Raw genomic sequence first — 25,651 nt, forward strand, 5'->3', positions numbered from 1 at the left:
GAGTCTAGATCTTAACCATTCTCAACACAATAAAGGAATTATAATTCTGTGATTTGATAAAGCCGTTAGCTAACACTACTGCGGTGATCATACTGCGATACATAAACGTATCAGACCAACCACTGACCACCTCAAACATAGTGTTGTCAAGTATATCTGATTTCAAAAAAGGTTTATATACCACTTCCAACCGTACTTAAAAGTTCTCCAGTAACTAAATCAGATATTGATCTTTAAATATTAATTTAATAAAGCAGGTGCAGGAATATTCAGGTTGTCTATTTCTTCTTGAGAGCCTTAGAAATTCTTCCAAGACACTTACCCAATTCATCGAAGGTGTCAAACGTACTGGCTGGCACGGAGTTGCTCATACCATCCCCTTATAGTCCTTTTAATATCTCTACAACCTATCCTAGTATCATCTCCCTCATTCAGATATTGATAATTTGTGGCTTCACTTTGTTCAGTCTTATTAATTTTACTGATACTTTCAAAGAACCCCCTTTCAGTTTTATTGATTTGCTATACACTCCTGTTTTCTATACTACCAACTTGCATTCTTATCTTTATTACATCCATTCTTCTGGTAAATGTAGGTTTCATTTGCTCTACTTTTTCAAGTTTCCTAAGGTGAAAGCTGAGGTCGCTGACTGGAGACCCCCCTTCTTTGCTCAAATGGCATTTACTGCTATCAACTTCCCTTTATGTGCCCCAGCAGCATGTCACACATTTTGAAATCTTTTTTTTTTTTTTTTCAAACAATTCAAAATACTTTCTAATTTCCCTTGACTTTTTCTTTGACCCATGGGCCACGAGGAAATGTGTTGCTTTCCCATATTCGGGGTTTTCCAGACTGTCTTTCTGTAACAGATTCCAGCTTACCTGCACGGAGGCCGGAGAGCATACTCGTAATGAGCTGAGGCCTTTTACATGCAGAGGCCTGTTTGGTGGCCCAGCATCGGGCCTACCTTGGCAAACGCCCCGTGAGCACAAGAAGAATGTGTCTTCTGTTGTTCTGCATTGGGTGTCTACAAATGTCAACCAGGACACGGGGGTAGACAACGTTTTTCGAGTCTTCTAGATCCAGATTTTATATCTACGTGTTCTGAGAATTATGGAGAGAGGCTGCTGAAATCTTGACTGTGGCTTTGTCTCTTCCTCCTTGCAGTTCTACCGATTTGGAAGCTCTGACCTGAGGTACATTTAGGGCCGTTACACCCACTTGATGCAACTGATGTCTCTGTCACTATGAATGACCATCCTGCCCTGGAACAGCCTGTGATATGAATACAGCCAATCAATCTTGCTTTCAATCCATCAGTGTTACTAGCACGGCAAACCACTTTCCATTCTATGACTTTGACCTATTTGTGTCTTTACACTCAAAATGGTTTTCCTCTAGGTCTTGCTTTGGCCCCCAGCCTGAAGAGCTCTCACATTTACTGTGACTACTGCTGTGACCAGGCTGAAATCTACCAGTGTACTTTCTTTCCTAGTTGTCCCATCGCTCTGTATTTACCTTCTCCCCCTATTTCTGCCTTTGGGGTTGAGTATTTTTATGCTTCTATTTCACCTTCCTTTTTGGTTTATTAGCTATAACCTTTTCTTTTGCTTTCAATTGTTGCTTTACTGTTTATAGTATATGTCTTGAATTTCTCACAATCTACAGTGATATTATACCACTTCACATCCAGCACACGAAACTAACAAAAGGCATTGTATTAGCTTCCTGCGGTAGCTGTAACAAGTTACTAGACACCGGGGGCTTCAGAACGCAGGAATTCTTCTCTCACATTTCAGGAGACCGGAAGTCCATGATGAATATCAGTGAGCTGAACTCCAGGTACCGGCCGTGCTCCCTCCCGAGCCTCCGGGGGAGAACGGCTTGGTGCCCCTCCCAGCTCTGGTGGCTCCAGAGCTCCTGGGCTGTGGCCATGTCACTCCAATCTTCAAGGCCAGCATCTTCAAACCTGCCTTTGTTCCATCCTCACATCACCCCGTGTGTGTGTGTGTGTGTGTGTGTGTGTGTGTGTGAGTGTGTGTGTGTGTGTGAGTGTGAAACCCCATCCCCCCCCCTATAAGGATACACGGGACTGTTTAGGGTCCACTTGGATGACCCAGGATAATCTCTCCATCTCAAGGTCCTTCATCGCATCTGTAACGTTCGCACAGAATTCCGGGGATAAGGACCCGGTGTCTTGGCGGGAGGACGCAGTACTCGGCCTCCCACGAGTATATTTGCATTTCTGCTCTTCCTTTTATGCTACTGTTGTCACACATTTTACGTCTACGTGTTATAACTCCCCCCAAACACATTCTGGTTATCTGTGCTGTAAACAGTCAAGTAATTTTGAAAGATTACAAATAAGGAGTCTTGTGTCTGCCCAGGTGGTTACCATCTCCAGTGCTCGTCAGTCCTTTGCAGAGACCCAAGTCCGTTTTCCTCCTCCCTGGAACACTCCTTCATAGTTCTTAGGGAGGTCGCCTGCTGGACGTCAATCATTTCAGCTTTCACGTGTCTGAAGAAGCCTTTATCTCACCTTTGCTTTTCAGAGAGACATTTTTATTGTACAGATGATGTTTCACTGAATTCTGTATATGTGGTTTCCAGGGAGAAATCCATGGTCACTCCTTCCTTTGTTCAATTCAGGTCTTTTTTATGACTGTATTCAACACATTCAGTCTTCTCCCTCGCTTCTTGGACACATGAAACATAGTTATGGTAACCGTTTTAATGTTCCCGTGTATAAATTCTACCATCTGTGCAATTTCTGGGTCAGCTCCAATGACCTGTTTCACTGTGACTCCTCCATTCCTGGTCACTTTTATCTGGTGCCAGGCCTGACGACTTTGAGCTTGCCAGCTGCTGTACACTTTGGAATTCCCGTATTCCTGCACTTGGCTCTGGGATGCATCACGTTACTATGAAAGAGTCTGACCATCTTGGGGTTTGCTGTTCAGCTTCACTAGGCAGGAGCTAAGCAGCATCTCAGTCTAGGGAACGTCAGCCCTGTGGTTCAGCTGGCCCTTCAGAGTGCCCCCTCCACGGTCCCATGCAGCCTGAGGTCTGTGGGTGAACTGGAACAGCTCTTGGCGCAGCTGTGGGTTCCTTATGACCCTTGCAGGTGCTTCTATCCCATCCTGTGAGCATCTGCGCTCAGTGAAGACTCAGTGAGGGCCCCGCTGCAGGTCTCCCGAGATGGTCTGTGCAGCTCTCTCCTCTCCGGCACTCTCCCCAATGGTTTCTAGCCCCCTTGGTCCTCTCAGGGCCACCAGCTGTCTCCTCGACTCAGCAGCCACTGAGGTGTGCCTGGGGGTTCCCTCCTGTCATGGCCAGGAAACTCCCACCAGGCAGTAATCTGGGGACATCATAGGACTCCCGGAGTTGGTTTGTTTCGGTCCAGGATCCCTGTTACTCTTTGCCTGATGCCCAGGGCCTTGAAAATCACTGTTACATATACTCATCCGTATCAATTGTTTTAGGCAGGAAGGTAAATCCTGACCTTGTTACTTAGCCAGAAGCAAAAATCTTTCATGATTTTTTAACTTAATTTTTAATATTGTTAATATCTTTTCTGGTCACAAATATACGCATCTATAAATCATCTTTTATAAAGTTAACTAACATTCCCTTTTATAAATGTATCTTAATTTTTCAATTCCCCTACTGGTAAGTCATTAAGATTATTTTTAATTTTCTAATGGGATGAATAGCATTCCACCGATATCATTACACACTTTCCTAAGGATAAATGCTCGAAATGAAACTGCTAATTCAAACACAGAGGAGCTTAAAGCTTTGTATTTTGTCAAACTGCCTTTTAAGAAGGTTGTATCACCGTTGTCAAAATCCTGAGTAGTTTTTAATGTTTGCTAACTTTACAGGTAAAAACGTCCTGACAGTATGTGCCGCGCATGATGACATTTCGGTCAACGACAGGCCTCACACATGACGGACCCCTTAACACTACACTGGAGCTGAAAACATCCCGGTGACACCACAGGGCAAACGCTGCAGAAATGACCACGCTGTGGCTGAGATGGCAAACGACTGAGGCCCGGGTGTGCATGAGGACGGCCCTGGGGAGCTCCTCGCGGGGGTTCCTGAGGAAGTGACTATGGGAGGCTGTCGGAATGGGCACAGGAGCACACAACCGAGGAGAGGAAAGGAAACTGCAGAAGAACAAGAACCCCCAAGAAAATCCAGCGAAGGGGTCAGCGGAGCCGTTTGCAGACCTCAACTGCTCCTTAAAAAGTCTGAAAACCTGGACCCAACACCGAAGGTTCTCGAGAACAGAGGAATGCTGATGGTGCGTTATCTGCTCACAAGCAAATCTACGATGAAGAAACAAAGCAAGCAGGCCGCCAAGGACATACTTTGGAAAAGAGTGATGGCCTTTCAAGAAGAGCCGGGCAGGTCCTGCAGGTATTCCAGAAGGCAGTGCTGTCACAGGATGTCACAGGATGTGACAGCTCCATGCCTGTTGCTGCCCGACACCTTCCGGTGGGACAGATGCGGAGGCAGAGACAGTGAGACTGACAACCTGCACCCTGTGGAGGCCGAGGCTAAGGTGTGTGTGTATGTGTGTATCTCAGTTTTTAACAAAAAAGTGCAAAAAAAATTTTTAAATGTAAAATTAGAGAAAAGCTTATAGAATAAGGATATAAAGAAAATATTTTTGCACAGCTGTATAATGTATTTGTGTTTTAAGCTAAGTATTATCACAAAAGAGTTAAAAAGTCAGAAAAATTTTAAAGTTGACACAATAAAAAAGCTACGGTAAGCTAAGGTTTATTTATTATGGAAGAAATACAATATTTTGAATGAATCTAGTGGAGCCTAAGTGTGCAGTGTGTAGCCTGCAGTCGTGCACGGCCCAGGCCGTCACGTCCACTCCCCGCTCACCCACTCACTCAGCCAGAGCCACTGCCAGTCCCGCAGGCTCTGCTCACGGTGGGTGCCCTCTGCAGGTGCCATTTGATCTTGGATGCCGTACTTTTACTGTAGCTTTTCTATGTTTAGATACACAAACACTTACAAGTGCCCACAGTATTCAGCCCAGGAACAGGCGGTACCGCATGGCCTAGGTGAGTGGTAGGCTGGACCTCCTGGGTGCGTGCGTCACTCCGTGATGTTCGCACAACAAAATCACCTAAGCATGTACAAGTATTTCTCAGAACGTATCCCTGTCGTTAAACGAGTAGCTGTATTTTTGTGTTAGTCTCATTCTATTGATTACTAGTAAATTTGCACATTTTTCCACAGGAAGCACAAAATAAATGTTAGTTATTATGTTTACTGGTCCAGTCATGTTTCTTCTTTTCTGAACTATCTAGTCGTGGTCTTCGCCTATTTCCCAATTAGAATGATAGTCTTTTTCTTAATGATTTATAATTGCTCTTTACAGAGGCTAGTAAACCTTTGGTATAGAAGCTGTCAATTCCTCCCCAAGTTGAGGTACTTTGAGTTTACGGTGGATTTTGACATACTGAACTGTTATTCCAGTCAAAGCAATTTTTTCCTTTATTTGCTAGCCTTCCTCAGCCTAAGATTAGAGGTTCTTTTTATAGTAATTTTTCATTTTTCTACATTTAAGTAATTAATCTGACATTGATGTTTGTTTGCAATGTGAGGTAGAAACACAGTGTTCCCCCAACTAGTCAGTTGGTCCAATAATCCATCACTTCCCTACTAATACAAAATGTTATCTTTACCATAAATTACACACAGATACACACATACACTTTCCGAATTTCCTATGCTACACCTTCTTTAATGTCTAATTGCTATTTCAACCTCACATACAGATCTCATCCTATTACTGATGGTTTCAGATTTTCTTGGAATCATTTAAATATTTATCCTTACTGATGGAAAAGTTCAAAAATACCCCTACTAGAATTTTGATCATTTTTACATTTATGAAATAATTCAGAGGAAATTTAACTTCTGATAAGAAAAAGTCTTCCCACCTAGGACGGAAAGTTGTCATGTATACCCTTCAGAAAAGTTAATAGCAGTCTTTAAGTAGTTTTCGCATATATCTTGTCAATGCCTTGGAGTAGTATATGTTGCGACTACCACGCATGGGATCTTGAACCATTAACTGTCTGACTGACTTATGCTAACATAGGAGAAATCCATGGACTCCTGTGTATTTATTGGTACTCAACCCCCTTATCAAAGTAGGCTTGCTTCGATGAAGGTTCCGAGGTGTGCCCGAAAGGATACTTGTTAAAAGCAAATCCCCAGACTTCCCCGAGACAGACAGTATAAGTGTGTTGGGGAGAGGGCGAGGGATCACCGTGACTGTATTTTGACACATCCCAGGTGATTCTGATGCTCGCCCATATTTAGGAACCAGCAGGTTAGACCACCAAGCTCAGAGCTGAAGCAGATGCATAGTCAAAATACACATGAAGTTTTAGATGACTTCCCGCACTGAAAACTCCAGAAGATGCCACTGAAATAACCCCACTGTAAGGTTAGTAAATTACAGAAGCTAAAGAACGTACCAAAGATGTAGTTACACTCAAGGCGAGATCACAGGAAATACCAGTCAACAGATTTCGTAAGACACTGCATGTATATAGAATATTCACTTCAGCTCTACACTCCCAAATTCCTGCACAGTATGGAGAGTATCTTAAACTGTTCTTTGATCTGATAAGACTAAAAACCTCCTCTCTGGGTCCATAACCCATACACTGTCCTATTAACATACTCCTCGGTAAAACAAGAAATTAACGACTACCAGCATTACTCCATACAAACAGAATATACACTAACACAAAAATTATTGACAGCTATTATTTTGATTTAGATGGCAAACCGAACCACAAATCAATCCTACGATATCTCAATATACTCTACTAATAAGTGAAGCTAAGCCAACATTCCATCACTTCCATCAAGAATTATCAAGAAACAAAAGAAACATAAAGCACAAAGCACTCGGAGTGGAAGAGATCTTGTTTTCTGGGCCCAGCAGCTTGCAAAGTAAAAGGGGTGGCGGAGATCACGTGCAGAAAGCTACGCGACACCAGGGGGCAGCAGTGTGTCAGGTGTCAGTCATTCCGCACACAAGCACTGTTAAGTTACGGGCCAGAGGCCTCACGACAGGAAGCTAATGAGTACATCTGTATGGTTTGGTCCCGGGTTTCACGGGTCACCTGATCCCACAAGAACCCCACAGTGCGGGTTTCCATTTCGTAAATGAGGCAACAGAGGCTCCAAGGAGTTCAACTGACCTAAGACCAGCCAGCTAGTAGGAGCAGAGAAATTCAAACCTTTCTCCGTTTCCCCTACTTGTGTCCTAGCATTGTTTTCTACAATAGCATGCTAAGAATTTTCATATTTTTATTTTCAGCACATATTCTCATTGGTTACTACATTTTCTTCCTACAAGATTTCTACAAATTAGACAGAAACCGTCCACCCCATTTCACACACTATGGAAGGAGTTAACTACAAGGACATAGCAGAGGTGAAATCACTTTGAAAGTATAAAACACAGATGCCAGATGCCATTAAAATAAGTGAGTCACCAAGTTTCTGTTAGAACTAAAATCAAGATTATCATTCTCAGAGCTTTTCCTAACAGATTACAAAAAGCCCTTTCCAGCTTCCAGCAGGAGAATAACAGGAATATTTATTCCAAGGGGAAGAAAGGCAAGAAGGTATTTCACACATGCCCATACGGGTAAGAGAATAGGGAGGCAGGTATATGTCTCCCACTCAGCCTTAGAAATAGGCCTAACATATTCCCCAGCCACAGCTCCCAGGGACAACGGGCAGAAAGACAGGCAGCCAAAAGCAAAGAGAATGAGGAGAATCAGCAAAGAAGCTACAAAAGAAGGTGCCACTTCACCCCAGAAGTAAGAGCCAGCAAGGAAAGCCGACCTCGGTCAGCGGGCACTGCTGGGCGTCCAGGGACTACTCCAGGGGTGGGCAAAGGGCAGAAGTGCCCAAGAGAAGCGAGGAAAAGATACGCTGACTGGACAGGCTCGTGTGGTCCCATTATTCAAGTAATGTAGAAATAGCAAACAAAAGGTGATTTTTAAATGATTACAGTTACCAAGAGTGCTCATTAAATACAAACATGCTGTTCAAATAGCATAATGGCTACAAGCGTTTTTTGTAAGATTACAGAAAGAAAACATTGCTCATTACAGAGTCTGGACAGCCAGAAATAAGGGGAAAAGGTCCTTTAAAGGCTTTAGGACAACTGGGGGGACAAAGACTATTCCAGCTTAAGAACTGAAATATGTCAAGTTTTTATTTTCACTAGAAAGTTCAAAGTGTAATTACCTGAGCGACTGAGCCACTATGTTTTCACATATTGTCAGACAATGATTCACACGGTCTTTCTTGGTGGCTGAGAGTTCTTTCTTTCTAAAAGAAAAAAAAAAGAAAGGAAGTGAACAGGTGTTGAATTACCCCCTCCACGTATGTCTACACATCGTAATGCCTTCAGGCCCTTCGTGACCACTAGGAACAAACCAGACAGTCTGCTGGGGCAGCGTGGGGGCAGGACCGGGGTGTAGACGAGCTCATCCCGGGCTTCCTCAACTGCACGGCTCCACGGCAGTCAGGTGACGCTGTGGACGCACCGTGAGTTTCCCGTTTCAGAGGAGAAACTGCAGTGTGAACAGAGTGAGCCAAGCCCACACCAACGGAGGGGTACACGATTCAAGGAAGTACAATAACCCCGTGCCTGCTCTGTACTCCTAGCCGCCTGCCCTTCTCCAGTCACACTGCTCACCACATGGCCCTCGTGCTCTCTACTGGGTATAAAACATGGACAATGGCCGTCACTTCTCTATCCCCAAACAGCTTTGATAGAAATAAGCCTCCTGCACAGAGCCTTTCTCTAAGGCTTCCTATTCAGACTTCTCAGCCAAACAAAAGGACAAAACAGCCAGGTCGAGATCTGATTAAGGCGCTTGCTTGCCACCCAAACCTATGGCTTCAGATGTCTTCAGGTACAGGGAAGCTCCAAAGAGGAAGCCAAAACATACAGCAGGCTTAAGAACCACATCCACAAAAGAATCTGAGTGCAGGGCCGGCCCGGCCGCTCAGGCGGTTAGAGCTCCATGCTCCTAACTCCGAAGGCTGCCGGTTCAATTCCCACATGGGCCAGTGGGCTCTCAACCACAAGGTTGCCGGTTCGATTCCTCGAGTCCCGCAAGGGATGGTGGGCAGTGACCCTGCAACTAAGATTGAACACAGCACCTTGAGCTGAGCTACCGCTGAGCTCTCAGATGGCTCAGTTGGTTGGAGTGCGTCCTCTCAACCACAAGGTTGCCGGTTCGACTCCCGCAGGGATGGTGGGCTGCGCCCCCTGCAACTAGCAATGGCAACTGGACCTGGAGCTGAGCTACGCCCTCCACAACTAAGACTGAAAGGACAATAACTTGACTTGGAAAAAAGGCCTGGAAGTACACACTGTTCCCCAATAAAAAGTCCTGTTCCCCTTCTCCAATTGAAAAGAAAAAAAAAAGAATCTGAGTGCAGTTACCAGTACATGGTACTGACTAGAACTAAACTAGAAGACGACTAGGTTTTCGAGGGAATTCTACCACCAAAGGGGGGAAAATCCAACCTACACTCCCCCTCTTCACCCCCGCCGTGACTATTTAATCCCGACTATTTAATCCCTAATGCAACCCTCAGCCTCCAAAAAGTGCGCCTGAAGGAAGAGTGTGCAAGTCTGGTGAGGCAAACCCTCCAAGAGGCACTGCAGATGTGGCCAGGGCAGATGTGGCCAGGGCAGGACATAGGCAAGAGAGAACCTCCAAAGAGGAAGTCGGGGGCCCGAAAGAACAGCCACAGGGCACAGGGCCTGAATGGGAAGGCTCGCCTAGTGAGTGGAGTGGGCTCCCCCATGACCGCCCAGGCAGAGCCCACCATCACGTGGACGGTGAATGAATGGTGCTCCCACTGGGGTCCTTTCCTGAACGGTCAGTTACACTGCAGGGTGCTCGCTATCCACCACCACGCCTTCCGTCCCCTCTTGGACACACGCCTCCGCTCAGAAGTCCCACTGCCCAGCTCCCCTGAGCCAGGGATACATACATGCCCGAGTTTCCACAGAGGAAACAGGAACGGAAGGGGTTGCGGTGCGTCTGCCTGGCTGGCGTGCCCTGGGTACCTCCCCCGTGAGTTCCCTCCAATTGGAACAAACACGCCTAACAGCCTCTTGGTTATACAGAGAAAGACGACTGCATGACCGGAGCCTGCGTCCCTACGTGCCACAGAAGCAGGCCCTCGGCCCTTCAAAAGCACTGTGATGGAAACAACCCCATGTCCTCACTTCACCTGGAGGATGGAGAAATCAGCCGCTACAGTCAGCCCACAGCAACCTGCTCGGCGGTAAGAAGGGACAAGGCGCTAACACAAACAAGGGTGAACTTCAATGTGTCAGGTTCAAGACTACACACTGGATGAGGCCATTTATATGACATTCTGGAAGAGACAAAGGTACAGGAACGAAAAGTCATCAGGAATCTCCAGGGGCGGGGGAGGGGCTGAAAGCACAGCGGCACGGGGGTGACAGAACTGTTCCAAACCTCGACTGTGGTCATCGTACACGGCTTTCTGTCCTTGTCCAGATTCACAGAAGTGCACACGTAAGAAGGGTACATTTCACTAGACGCAAATCACACCTCGTTTTAAGAACAACGAGAATTAAAGTGTTCTCTCCGTTAAACCATCATATCAAAGTCTGTTACAGCAGGTTAGAGTTTGCCCGGTCTAAGACAGTCAAGAAAACTAAAGGACACTGGTGAATTTAAGCGTTTCAGGAAGAAATTAACTCGCCCACCCACCGTTACTCTTTGATTTCTAAAGTGAAAACGTGCCCAGGCCTGAAATGAACTGAATTCACATAGCCAGGCCCCTGGCTGCATCTTACATTGTGTCTAAAACAAGTCCTTAGGGCAGTGGGAATGAGAAAAAAGTCAACAAACACTACCTAAGTGGACCTCAGAATGTACCAGTGGCCAGAACAGAAATATTCGTGACCTGAGGTTTTGGCAAGGTCAGAACTAAGCAGAACCTTCTTCCTGTGGTGTCCCCGCCCCCCAAGCCGAAAGGCAGTGAGCGTGAGCCCTACTATCCCCAGCTGGCACTGAAGGGGCACAGCTAAAGCAGGGGTGGTAGCCAGGTATCTTGGGTGTGCCGGCCCTGATCAGGTGGCATGGGTGCCAGAGCGCAGCCTGGAGAATACTTTGAGGCCTCACTGTATGACAGCCGAGCAGAATGAGGGAGTCTGCCCCAGGGTGGGGAAGGACGCGTCCCAAACAAGATGACTCCCAGGGTCCCCTCAGGCTGCACCATTATGAGCCTTTATGAAGCCGAAAATGCTCCTTGGACTTAAGAGACAGCACTGACAGAAGGAGCACGTCAATATCCCAACTACCTGTGCGGTTAAAAACTACAGTGTAGAGCCACCAGGGTACCCAAGAGAGTAAAAGTCAGCCCTTCACACTAACTACCCACATGCCTGACAGAGAACTGGCAGGGCGCACGGAGCATTTCTGTCTTCTTAGAAGTGACAGATACAAAGATGAGCTGTAAAAAGAACTGTCTCTCTCCTCATGTGTGTGATACACCAAAAGAATACGGTCACCAGTAAACGCCACCGCACCAGCTCGCAAGGTCGGTGCCTGTCATCAAGACTGCAGAACTTGAGAAAGGCTGTCACAGTGCCCGCCAAAGACAGAACACCTCAGACTGCACACCATGTCGCCAGGCCTCAGGCTACTTCCACCCTCCCTCCTCGGTCACTATTCCAGAACCTTCAGAGAATGCTGGCTGCCCCAAGTAACTCCCTTGTTTTGGTCATGCGGTTTCATACTCAGTCCTTGTACATTCCATGGTCCCTGCTTGAAATACCTCCTTCCAATCTTATTTCGTCCCAGCAAACTTGGAAGTTTAAGAAAACCTCAACTAGTTCATTCCCCCACGAATTTAGCTGGATTGGTGAACTGATGCCATGTTTCTCCCAAAATAACACCGGGTTTTATATTAATTTTTGCGCCAAAAGACGTATTAGGGCTTATGTTCAGGGGATGTATGTCATCCTGAACAATCATGCGAGGGCTTATTTTCCAGTTAGGTCTTATTTTCAGGGAAACACGGTATGTCAAGCTGACTTGTTCTACGTGAAAATAAGTAGGGAAATTACAGTGAAAAAGAGAACCACCTTCCTGCTCTGGGCAGTAATTGCCTGGATGAATAGGGTCCCAACAGTCCTGACTCTTCAACCGTTTTCGGGAAAGCAGGCATTTTAACTTCCCCTTCAAAATAAAAACAACCCTCAGTCAGCGCCCCTCATTGTGCAATGAAGCAACGTGCACGTAGACACGCTGGGCGGAGCGGCACAGAAAAATCAAGGGCCCTGCAGCATACTAGTCGTGTTCAAACAACTATGACATTCTAAAAATGGGAATTCAAGCCCTCTCATCTATTATAAATTGTTATTTTTAGAATGATATTAAGATTATGCCATGAAAAACGTGCCCGCAGGCTGAGTGAGCAGGAGCGCGGCCTGGACCACCCTAGGAAGGGCAAACGGCAAACACTCACTCATCCTGCACCTGTCTTGCTATTCGTGCTCACAAGCACTTTCACGTGCACCTTTGAGGCGCGGGGGGTGGGGGGGGTGGGGGGGGACTGAGCCCCGGAGGCTGCGAGGCCCGCGCAGCACCCCCATCTCCTGTTGGCTCATCACTGCTCTCCACTTTCTGTCAAATGCTATAATCACAGGACAGCGTGCCTAGAGACATCACTCTCTCGCAGAAAGATTTTTTTAAGGAATGGGACACGAAAAGTCATGTTGGAATTAAGTCTCATACCTAATTTTAAAAATAAAAGTGCTGGACCGGCCTGGTGGCTCAGGCGGTTAGAGCTCCGTGCTCCTAACTCCGAAGGCTGCTGGTTTGATTCCCACATGGGCCAGTGGGCTCTCAACCACAAGGTTGCTGGTTCCACTCCTTGAGTCCTGCAAGGGACGGTGGGCTCCGCCCCCTGCAACTAAGATTGAACACGGCACCTTGAGCTGAGCTGCCGCTGAGCTCCCTGATGGCTCAGTTGGTTGGAGCACGTCCTCTCAACCACGAGGTTGCCGGTTCAACTCCCGCAAGGGATGCTGGGCTGCGCCCCCCTGCAACTAGCAACGGCGACTGGACCTGGAGCTGAGCTACACCCTCCACAACTAAGACTGAAAGGACAACAACTTGACTTGGAAAAAAGTCCTGGAAGTACACACTGTTCCCCAATAAAGTCCTGTTCCCCTTCTCCAATTAAATCTTTAATAAAAAAAAAAAAAAGTGTTGATTAGGGGAAACAGGACCTAAGATTTCCCCCCCTCTACAGTCTGTATCAAGGAAAAGAGCCATTAAAACAAAGCCTTTCTCACTAGTGATCTAACTGAGTACACTAACAATTACTAACAGAAAAAAATACAGCCCAAACACCAATCTGCGATGCTCAGTGAAACAGCCTAACATAAAAGGTCCCATGCTGTACCATTCCGTTCATAAGAAATGTCCAGAACACGCAAATCCACAGGGACAGAAATAGATGAGTGGTTGCCAGGTGCTGTGAGAGAAGAAACTGGGAGTGACTGCTAACGGGGAGGGGCTTTTTTTGGGGTGCTGAAATGTTCTGGAAACCAGAAAGTGGTGATGGTTGCAGAACCCTGTAAATATACCAAAAACCACGAAACTGTACACTTTCAAATGGTAAATTTTATAATATATGAATCCTAATCTCAATTTTTCAAAACTCTGTAAATCTGGCCAGCTCTTCCTCCAGAGATCCAGGATCCGACCACGTCTCCCCACCATCTCCGGCAGCTTCCCTCTGTGCGCCCTGTTCAGCAGCGCGGTCTTTATTTGAAGTGCAGTTTTTACTGAGGTGCATGTAGAAGTGCCCTCTTGACCCAGTTTCCCACAATGCAACATTCTGCAAAACTACAGTACTGAGAGTGATACGATCCGCTAACCTCAGGTGTCCAGTGTTACTTTTACTCATCTGCGTGTGCATTTAGTGCTACACACTGTACCCGATGTGCAAATCTGTGTGCCCACCATGGTCAAGACACAGAACGCTCGGGCTGGGTCCCCTTTTAGAGCCACACCTACCGCCGCCCCTAACCTTGGCAGCCACTCACCTAGTCTCCTCTCAGCAAACTGGCCTTACGACAACACTGTGTCAATAGGATCACACAGTGTGGCACCTTTAGTGACCAGCTGTTTGCTTGAGTGTAAGCTCCTCAAGATTCATCTAAGCAGATCAGAAGTTCACTCTTTCTTGCTGAGTAGTTAGTTCAACCCTTCATTCAGCCGTCGAAGGGCATATGAGTTGGTTCTACTTTCTGCCTTTTATGAATAAAGCTGCGGATACTTATGTCCGGGTGTTTGTGTGAACATCAGTCTTCATTTCTCTGGGACAGAAACCCATGCATGCCACTGCCAGGTCACACAGGAACAGTATGTTCAGCGCTACACGATGCTGCCAGGCTGTCTCCCAGAGTCGCCGGGCCATCTGACAGTCACACCAGCGATGATTAAGTGACCCAGTTTCATTTGGTGTCGCCAAAGTGATCCTTTAGAAACATAAATGCATAGCACCCAGGACGCATCAGGTCAGAGTAAAGCCTGAAGTCGTTACGCCGGTCACGCGGCCCACATGGCCGGCCCTCCTCTCTAACCGCCAGTCCTCTAACCTCATCTCCTATGTCTGCCCTTCATTTCGCTTCAGCCACTGGCCCCCTCGCTAATCCATGAATGTGCAACGCACATCTACTACTGTCCCCTCCACCTGGACCTCTCTTTTTCCAGATGCCCACGTGGCCTGCTCCCTCCGTTCTAACCAGGGTCACCTTGTCAGTGCACTACACACCCTAAAGAAAACTGCAAGGCCTCTCCCCGTATTCTATCTTGTTTTTCCCCATAGTATTTATTACCACTGGTCCTGTGCACTGCTGTAACCCAGGGCCCAGGACAGGGCCTGGTACTTGGGGATGCATCTGGGTCACCCTGTCCAACCCCCCTGAAGTCCCCATTCCCAGGGGCAGGGGGCTCTTATGCCCACCGCAGCTCACCCTCAGTGTTACAACCTACTCTGCAGCTACACAAATGCTTGATGGCCCTAGGACAGAAGTTATGTTGCCTCCGCTACATCAGGACATACAAGGTCAGACCCTTAAGTTCGCGAACTCATCCTAGAAAAAGTGCTACATACCTCATTGCTGAATATCACTACAGTCACCTTTGAAGGACTCCCCTTGGGAAGCTATGCACCGACACCAGCATCTAATCCACCCTTCAAAGCAATTTTGGAACTCTTTTTCTGGAATGGCCATCAGAGCTGTTGTCATATTACCCTTGGTGAACTGAATGTCATCAAAATGTCTTCCTTTCAATATTTCCTTTATCTTCGGGTAATGAAAGAAGTCATTGGGGGCCCAGATCAGGTGAGTAGGGAGGGTGTTCCAATACAGTTACTTGTTTACTGGCTAAAAACTCCCTCACAGACAGTACTGTGTGAGCTGGTGCATTGTCGTGATGCAAAAGCCATGAATTGTTGGCGAAAAGTTCAGGTCGTCTAACGTTTTCATACAGCCTTTTCAGCTCTCCCCAATAGTAAACTTGGTTAACTGTTTGTCCAGTTGGTACAAATTCATAATAACCCCTCTGATATGAAAAAAGGTTAGCAACATTGTTGCAACAAGTTTGCGAACTTAATTGTCAGACCCCCTCCCCAAGGCTGGCAGCATTATTAGATGCACAGATTGCTCGCAGAACCTGTTAAGTGCAGACTGAGGAGGTCTGAGGTCTGGCAGAGGCTCTGCCCTTCTCAGAAGCTCTGAGCGGCAGGAAGTGCTGGCCCTGAGGGCAGCAGGCTCAGCTACATTCTTGTCTCCCAAGACAAGATTCCATTTAACACAATGTTAAACAGGCAGTGTCTTGCGCTGTTATTTTTCCAGGCCACCTGAACACCAGGACAATGCGTGACCTTGGCCTTGACATCTCCAAAAGTCCTCTTTTAAAAATAAATGCTACACTATTGTATAGCAATTAGCAACAATCAACAGGCACACCTCCTCTTATTGCACTTCCCGGATGTTGTGTTTTTTACAAACTGAAGGCAAGACCTGCCACCACAAAAAGGTGGCACCTCCCTGTATGTATGGCGTGCTCTGGAACAGGAGGAGCACCGTCTCCAGGTCACCTGCATGTACCGCAATGGCACGATGTCGAAGTGGGCAGGCAGAGTTTGAGCTCAGTCATGCAAACAAAACGAGGACCATTTCATGCTTGTATATGCATGACAAAAATCAGGGAAGAAGACAGAAGATTTAATAGTTATTTTCAGGGACTGGGAGAAGGGCTCTGTTTTTTCATCTTCTGTGTCGTTTGAAGATGTTTTTATGATGGACCTGTGTAACTTTTACAACTTTTTGAACTATTAATGAAAAGCAACTGAAAAAGAACTGCTTCCCACACGTGGTCCCTATCGTACTTACTCCAGGGCCGCGCAACCGAGAAGCCTGCCTGTTTTGGGCCAGTCTATGAGCTAAGAAATGTTTTTATATTTTTAAATGGCTGACACCCCACTTTCCCAAAAAATAAAACCAAAAAACAGAATAATTATTTCATGACATGTGAAAATTATATGACGTTCCAATTTCAATGTCATTAATAAAACTGCATTGGAACATAGCTACACTCATTCAGTTACATACTGCCTCTGGCTGCTTTTATTCTGCAATGGCAGAGCTGAGTCGCTACAACAGACATACTCACAAAACCTGAAATATTTACTATCTGACAGTTTACAGAAAAAGTAGGCCATGTTCATGGATCGGAAGCCTTCATATTGTTAAGACACCAATACTCCCCAAATTGATCTACAGATTCAATGCAATCCCTACCAGAATCCTAGCTGGTTTCTTTGTAAAAACGGACAATCTCATCTTACAATTCACATGGAAATGCAAGGGGCCCAGAATAGCCAAAACTATCTTGAAAAAGAACAAAGTTGGAGGACTGCCATTTCACGATTTCAAATTGTGATACAAAGCTACAGTAATCAAGACTGTACCACTAGTAGAGGACAGATGTATAGACCAATGGAACAGAATTGAGAGTCCAGAAATAAATCCATACATTTATGGGCTATTAGTTCACAACAAGGGTGCCAGGATGACTCCATGGGGGAAGAATAGTTCTTGCAATAAATTGTGCTGGGACAAGTGGATTTCCACATGAAAAGAATGAAGCTGGACCCTTACCTTACACCTTATATAAAAATTAACCCAAGATGGATCAGACCTAAATATAAGAGATAAAACTCTACAATTCTTATAAGATACAGGAATAATAAATCTCTGTGACCTTGAACCAGGCAACAATTTCTTAGATATAACACCTGAAGCACAGCAACCAAAGACAAAACAGAAAACTGGACTTCATCAAAAATAACTTCATATCATTAAACACTTTTTATTAACTTTTTAATATAACTTTTTTGCTTCAAAGGACACTATTAAGAAAGTAAAGAGAAAACCCACAGAAAGGAAGAACGTTTTTACAAATCATAAATCTGATAAGGGTCTAGTATCAAGAATACATAAAGAACTGTTACAATTTAACAATAAAAAGAGAAATAACCCAACTAAACAATGGGTAAGAATGAGGACGAGGACTTCAAACTAAGCGTCAGACCTGGGTCCCTGGTCTTACTGCTGAACTTCCTCAAACAGACAAGTGCTTGCCTTGTAATAAAGTCCTATGGTAGCTGTCTGAGCTACTGCAGCAGGGCTTGTGATTTGCAGCTGAATACAGCCCTACCTGGTAACCCCAGCTGGAAGGAAACGATGTCGGGCTTAGCAGGCAGAGACGGACAGGTCCTGCTGGTTCTACCTTCCAAACGCAGTCACTTCTCCGTCACCTCGCCACTGCCAACATCCTGACAGCACCCGCTACCACCTCTCACCTGACACTGGGCTAGCTTCCTAACTGCTTTCCTGCTGTTGCCCACGCTCCCCTTCCCTCTGTGCGCAGCCATCCTGCTACTCCCAGGACCTGACCAAACTCCAATGCCTTCCTGCGTCACATAGAACCAAGGCTGATCGATGTCTTTATCCTACAGGGATCCGCTGCGGTCCTGCCTCTCCCTCTGCCCTCACCTCCTACCAAGTCTCCCTCTCACTAATTCAACCAGCCATACTGACCTCCTTGCTATGCCTCAGACAGGGGGGCTGTGAACCTGCCCCCGCCTGGAATGCCCCTCCTCCACACCCTCATGGCTATATCCTTGGCTCACTTCAGATGCTTACCCCAAAGCCACCATCTCAGCGGACCTTCCTGGACGCCCTAGCCAGAATGGCAACACCTTATTAACCCAGGCATTTCCCAGTCCCCGTCCCTGCTCCGCTGCTCCTCCTCCATTTATTCCTACCTAGCACACTGTACGTTTTACTGATCTAACTTGTTCTTGTCCACGTCCCTCACTAAAATGGAGCTTCATCTGTTCCCTGCGGCAGCCCTGCACCTATCAGAACAGTGCCTGGCACACATCAGATGTCAGTAAATACTTACTGATGAGTGAATAATTACAGTCAAGGGAAAACTGGCGGGAATCTGAATGAGAAAGTGCCAAAGGCAAATGTCAACTGCTTCGTAATTGCAGTAAAGGACTCCGCCACGCTTTGGCACTCCCTGCACGTCAGGCCCACCCAGGACCCCTGCATCCTATATGCTGAGTCAGAGAACAGGCACTCAGATACTTCAGCTGAAGCCCACCCATGGCTGTGACACTGAAGTTCCACACGACAGACAGCGAGAGCCATAAAAATAGAACAGGTACTTTCTCAACTGCTTTTGGCCAATCTTACTGTGGGGAATGGATTTTTTAGCTGAAGCATCTGAATGCCAAGATTCAAATTGTAAGCAGTGAGTTTTTTACTCAAAATTTATGAATACCTGCTTTCTCAATAGCAAAGTACATAAAATATATTTATGCATTTTATTTAAAATAACTATAATCAAGGGCCGGACCCGTGGCTCAGGCAATTAGAGCTCTGTGTTCCTAACTCCGAAGGCTGCCGGTTCGATTCCCACATGGGCGAGTGGGCTCTCAACCACAAGGCTGCCAGTTGGATTCCTCGAGTCTCGCAAGCGATGGTGGGCAGCGCCCCCTGCAACTAGCAATGGCAACTGGACCTGGGGCTGAGCTGCGCCCTCCACAACTAAGACTGAAAGGACAACAATTTGACTTGGAAAAAAGTCCTGGAAGTACACACTGTTCCCCAATAAAGTCCTGTTCAAAAAAAAAGCTATAATCAAGCCTAAAGCAACTGACTTCAGAGCATGCTAAGAACCTTTCAAAGCTACTCTTCTGAAATACTTTTGCTTTTAAGTAATTTAAAATCTATCTTCATATATGCATAGATTATATCTGGAAGGATTCACAAGAAGGAAGTAGAACAGAGCTTGCTTCTGGAGACGGAGTTAGGCCCTCAGGAGAAAGGAGTGGGAGAGAGAATTTTAATTTTTACCTTTTGGAATGTGTTACATTAATGTATTACTTATGCAAAAATAATAGACAAAATTATTTAAATAAGTCACTCATACTTTCCTGAAAGTAATGAAACAAAATCTACTTTTGTCAAGCCAGCTTTACAAGGAAATCGCTTTATACCCATATTTTGAAGATAAGCAAATTCAGGTTCTGACAAATCAGCATAAGAAACAGAAGGCAGGTTTTTAGATTGACAGAGTGGAGGAGTCACCAGGTGGCAGTAAACCTTGCAGAGCCCCCCTTAGTTTTTCCCGTGTTTACACACGTGGAAACGTCCGTGACATTTACTTCCTGGAGAGGCATTACATACAATAAGTCTCGAATGGCTTATGATTACAAATTACTTGCTCTAAAGTCAAATTGTTTAAAAAAAATTTTTCCCTCTAAATATGCAAACAGGTTTTTCACATCTTAGAAGGAAAAATAATTTATTTTTTCTAAATTTTATTCTAACAGATAAGCCAACATTACTCCCCAAGTCCTCATTTTCCAATTAAACTTTAGGACACAGCAAGAATTACATCAGAAACATAAAGAACAAGAAAACATTACTAAGAGTGAATCAGCCTTCAAAGAGCAAGCTCCTTAAAGGGTCTGCTTCTTGAAAAGTGTCCCCATGAAATACCATCTTACACATCTTCAGATCAGAAGTCTAATGCCCCGAGCTGAGAGCAAAGCACCCCCTAAACTCTGCTCAACACTCAGCACAGGAAGACTTCAGGGAACAGTACTTGGGCTCTGTTAGAAGGTGCCATTAGTGGTCTCCCTTTTCCTGTTTCAAAAACTGTCCCGGGCACAAGCAACAGAGACCCCTTTTGTGAAAGCAATGTCAGTCAGGATGCCGGCAACGACGGGAACAGGAGACGTCCGCGGGGTGCGCTGACACCCACGTTCTGTCTCGCAGGCTGGACGACACCACCAGCAAAACGCACATCATTCCCCGCGCCCCACGATGAGCTGCGCTCCCTCAGCAGTCTGTCGTTCTTATTTCCAAGTGAAAACAGGCCGCAAACTTCAGTCAACTCTTTCTAATATTTAGGTCAATTTTATTGCTTCTCACTTGCTAGTAATCATAACCGTCTACGGAGGGTCACCACTTACTTGGCAACCACAACTCGGCCAAGTGCGTGCAGACCAAACTTGAGCTTGGACGAGCAGGTCTGTTCCCGATGCTTAACATCCTGTTACCACCACTGCGACTCCCGAACTAAGGGAAATGCCCCGAGACTGTGGCAGTACAGCCGCAAGTCACACAAGCTGTCTCAAGGGCCCCGGCAAAAAGCATCTCCCACCGACGGCGCCCGCACCGCCCCGCCCTCCCAGTCTAAGGCATGACGTCATGCACTGCGCCCACAGCACCCCCGCTCCCAGCTCCCCGCGAAGCGCCCCGCGCCCCCAGCCCTGCTCCCTCTCAGGCTGGGAGAGGGAACGGAAGCGGCCCGGGGGAGCCAGACGCGACGCGCTCAGGGCGCCGCCAAGTTCTGCTACCCACGCAGCCGGCCCTTTGCAATACAGCGCAGTAAGTTCTTCCCCTAACTCGGCGCGCTGAAAAACAACCGTGGCCGCCTCGGCGCCTCCCGGAGAGGCTGTGCCTGCACGCGAAGGCACTGAGGCCCACGCGAGATGCCGGGACGAGATGCCGCGGCAGGGACGGCAGTGGGGCCGTGCGCCGCGGGGCCCGGGTCCGCAGGGGGAGCTGCAGCGGGCCCGCACTCACGGTCGGTGCAGCGGCTCCTCGGCCACGGCCGGGCCGGGCGGCAGCGTGGGAGGCGGCGGCTGAGGCTGAGGCGGCGGCGGCGGCTGAGCCTGCGGCGGCGGCTGAGGAGGCTGAGGCGGCGGCGGCGGCGGCGGCTGCTGCTGCTGTTGCTGGAAGGACTTGAGGGACTCAAAGGCCTTCATCAGCTTTTCCAGGGTCGCCATGACAGCAACCCGCTCCGCGGAGACCGCCCCCGGAGCCCAAGGGCCGGCTCGCGGCGCCGCTCAGCAGCGCGGCAATGAATGGGGTTCGGGGCCGCAGGCTGTAAAGGAACCGAAACGCCCGGCCATCTTGAACCCTTCCCAGCAGCCCCCGCGGCCCTGCGTCCTGCGACGTTCCGCCTGAGGGGCGGGGCCAGGCCGGGCCGCCGGGATTGACAGCCCGAGGCGGCGGCCTCTGCCAATGACCTAACGAAGCGCTAGCCCGCCCTCCCTCGAGCCCACCAGATCACCTCCCAGAGCTGACGCAGCCACTGAGATAATCGCGCCCCTCCCCTGCGAGGGCGCGGTACACGGCGGGGCGGGGCGCGACAGTGTGGGCGGGACCTGGCGCTGAGGGGCGAGTCACTACAGAGGGCGGGACTGGGGCGGCACGTGGTGTGGGGCGATGAGGGGCGTGGCGTGGCTGTGATGGGCGGGGCACAGTGCTGAGGACAGGACCTGGCGGTGAGGGGCGGGGCACAGAGATGGGAGGCGGGGCGGGGCGCGGCGCTGAGGGCGGGACGTGGAGGTGGGGGCGGGACACGGCATTGAGTGGCGGGAAGGGGAGGGGATACCGGTCGCGCCCCCCTCATCCTGAAAGGAGCTCCGCCTGGGCTTGGGCGAGAGACACCAGGGGGCGCCCCTGCCCACCCGTGGCCGCGGCTGAGAGGCGGGTCGCCGGACTGCCGTCAGGGAGTAGTCGGGGCTCTTTCTGTGAGGAGCACGAAGTGAGCGCGCCCTTCGCAGAGCTGGGGTCGGGTAGGCCGGCGGAGACCTGCAGGAATGGTCTCGGCGGGAGGAGAGCCTGGGTGTGGCCCCCAGAGAGGGGAGGGAACCCCTGGGGGGCGGCAGCCAGCCGGCAGGCGCCTCCCAGAGCCTGCAGCCTGAGGGCAGGGCAGGAGAGGCTTAGCGCGGTCAGGTCAGTGTCTGCGGCCCACGGAGACGACGGCTGTGCAGCGGGAAGCAGCCCGCCCCACCGCAGGAATGACTGCCCTCCAGCGAAGAGGACCCCTGTCCCACAGGTCTGGGGCGGCAGGCTGCACGAAAGGCTCCGTGCTCCAGGGCCTCACCACCTCAAGGGGGGGCAGGTGAGCAAGCGGGGGTGGGGGGCACGGAGGACGGAGGGGGGCAGGGACTGCGCTGGCCTCCGAGGGCCGCCTGGGGGAGGCAATGCATGCAGTAGGAGCCCACTCAGGGCAGTGCTCTGTCTGTGCCACAGGCCACATCTCCACCCTCTGCCGGAGCGTCCGTTGTCCCAAACGGTCAGGGAACAGAGGAAACCCAGCACCAGCACGGGAAGCATTGTCCCCCAGGGCACAGCAACAGCTTCCCTTCAGGGAAACACCACATGCACCACCCTTGAGGTCCCAGTTCCCTGATGTTTGTTAATAAAGGCCCTTGTCCATGTGCCAGGCCATTAACCAAACCGCAGGCTGGACAGGCCAGATGGCGTTGGCCCAGAGCTGTCAGGTGCTGGTAGCCGAGTTCTAAGACAGCCCAGTGGCCCCCTCCTGGTGTTCACGCCCTTTATAGTGCCCTCCCAGAGTGTGGGCTGTCCCCTGGTGGCTTCCTTCTACCCAACAAAAGGAAAGATGGCCCTCCTGGATTAGCTTACAAACGATGAGGCTTCAGTCTTGCCTGCCCTGGCCCCGTCACTTGGCGTACACGTGGGCACGAAGCTCGCTGCCATGTTGGAGGCTGCCACGTAGCCAAGTCAGTGAGAAACGGAGGCTTTCAAGCCAACAGCCCACAAAGAGCTGAATCCTGCCAACACATGAGCTTCGGAGCCGGTCTTGCCCGGTAGAGCTTTCAAGTGGAGGCAACTGGTCCTTGATCGTAGGCTTTTGGGAGACTGGGAAGGGAAGGACCCAGTTAGGCTGTGGCAGATTCCTGCCCCACGGCACCTATGAGAGTCTGTGGGTAGTTAAGCCACAGTGATTGGTCACACAGCAAAAGGTAAGTGTATCAGTTTGCTAGGGCTGCTGTAACAAGGTACCACACACTGCAGGCTCAACAGCAGAAACTCATCTCCTCCCAGTGCTGGAGGCTGGAAGTCCCCAAGATCAAGGTGTGGGCAGGGCAGTTTCTCCTGAGGCCGCCCTCCTAGGCTTCTATGCAGCCGTGTCCCTCCCTGTGTCTTCACATGCTCTTCCTGTTTGTGTCCTAATCCCTTCTTATAAGGACAGCAGTCACACGGGGTTAGACCACACTAACGACCTCATTAAAGGGCCTCTCTCCACATACAATCACATCCTGAAGTGCTAGGGGTGAGCACTCAGCATGAAGGTTGAGGGGACATATTGGAACCCGTAACAATAAGTAGTAGTGTCGCCGCCTGATAGCCACTCTGGCCGCCTTCTTCAGTAACAGGACCTCAGTTCTTATCTGGGCACTTTTCCACTTAGTTAAAATGCTCCGTTTCCCACCTTTGAGCTGGCTGTAGCCATGTGATTAAATGAGTTCTAGCCAATGAGATGGAAGCAGAAGTAATGTGTGTTAGTTCTAGAAAGTCGCCTTAGAGGGAAGGGGTTCACCTGTTCTTCCTGCTGCCTGGAATGCGGCTGTGTTGCGTGGCGCTTGAGCAGTCATTCTGGCTCATGAGGCTGAAAAGCCACATCCTGGGATGGTGGAGCTGGAAGGAGCCAAGGCCCAGAGGACTGGGTGGGGATGGCAGCCAGCCTGCCCTCCTCATGAAAATCTGTGAGAGTGAAATGTAAGTCTATTTTGTGTAAGCCACTGTTACGTGGGATTGTCCCGTTTCTATGCTCCTAAACCACCTTCTGACCAGTCCGGATAGATTATAGGTCACCGAGGCCTTCTATGGCCACCGACACGGCTTCTTCTGAAATGGCAGAATCACCTGCCAGGAACGTATTGTGATGCTGACAAGAAATTTTATAGAAAGGGACTGTCAAGAAGCAGATTTTTTTAAGTTCAGAGAAAAGCTTGGCACAGTCCAAAGCAGATAAAGATTAACTATGCTAGGTGGACAATTTGGCACGGTGTCTCCACAGACTTAAAACTGGGCACAGTCCCTGAATAGCAGACACTTCCAGTGAGTTATTCTAGGAAAACAATTGTGTGTGTGAGAATGGTCACTACTTACAGCAACATATAGGACCAAAAAATTGGAAAGATAAATGCTGGGCAGGAGAAGATTGGCTATATGAATCCGGATACATCCGTGACAGAAAACTGGACAGCCATTCAAATCCTATTTTAGAAGAGCACTTGTGATCCAGGAAAAGGTTTACAATGCTTTAGCAGATTATACTAGGTATGGCATGATCTTCTTTTTCTTAAAGAAAAACAGTACACACATACATAGAAGAGAGCTGCTCACCAAATTTGTAATACTGACTCTGTGCAGGGCACTTACCTCTTGTGTGCTTGTCCGTAGTTTTCAGCCTTTCAGCAGTGAATGTGTATATTCAGGGGGAAAACACATAAAAGCATAGGTTTGGGAGGGGAACTAAAAATGAAAGCCTCGCAACACACGTGGGGCACATGCTGCCCAGGAGAAAAGGCAGATATTTAAAGCAGCCATGACAGGTGGTGTGCACTCCAGCTGGGGGGCTGGCACCCACCCTGAACCCAAGACCAGGTGGGAGGGAGTCTGTGCAGGGCAAGGCCTGGGCCCAAGAAAGAAGGAAACATGAAGGAGAGCCAAGAGGGACAAGATGAGTGGACCGGCAGCTCCTGGGGACACAGTGGTGGCTCCCCCACCCGTCTCCCTGAGGGTCCCTCCCAGTTTAGAGGGTATTCTTGCCGTGTATTTAATTCTACATAAAGACATGCACACATTGTAAAAGATGCAGACATAATTGTTGCTTTGAACAGTCAATATTTACTTAAATGACTCCCACATTTGCCATTTTTACTCCTCTTCATTCCTGCCTGCACGTCTGAGCTTCCATCTGGGATCATTTTCTTCTGCCCAGAAGACACCCTTTAGACTTTCTCTTACGGTGGATCTTCTATTGCCAAAATGTCTGTTTCAGTTTGTCTGAAAATGTCATTATTTTACATTCATTCTTAATGGATTTGGGGTTGGGTCTAGAACTCAAGGTTGGCAGATAACCTGTCCATGGATGACAA

The 25,651-nt window shown here is 48.4% G+C and overlaps 1 protein-coding gene across 3 annotated transcripts in view; it reads right to left on the reverse strand.

The window, feature by feature from the left end:
* HTT (huntingtin) overlaps positions 1–21,669 on the reverse strand; it is a 120,508-nt gene extending 98,839 nt beyond the window's left edge. For 2 of the 3 annotated variants that reach the window (XM_088793151.1, XM_019718736.3), the window contains exons 1-2: positions 21,315–21,669; positions 8,312–8,395 (exon numbers count right to left, since the gene is read on the reverse strand). In XM_088793151.1, coding sequence (XP_088649277.1) covers positions 8,312–8,395; positions 21,315–21,517 — 287 coding nt within the window. In that variant the 5' untranslated portion in view covers positions 21,518–21,669. Of the gene's footprint in view, positions 1–8,311; positions 8,396–21,314 lie in introns of those variants that run through there. The other variant, XM_088793153.1, reaches the window with a different exon arrangement.
* Positions 21,670–25,651: the final 3,982 nt, after the last annotated feature.

Source organism: Rhinolophus sinicus, chromosome 1 (assembly GCF_057876585.1).
Source record: "Rhinolophus sinicus isolate RSI-liver-muscle chromosome 1, RSI-T2T, whole genome shotgun sequence".
Classification (NCBI taxonomy): domain Eukaryota; kingdom Metazoa; phylum Chordata; class Mammalia; order Chiroptera; family Rhinolophidae; genus Rhinolophus; species Rhinolophus sinicus.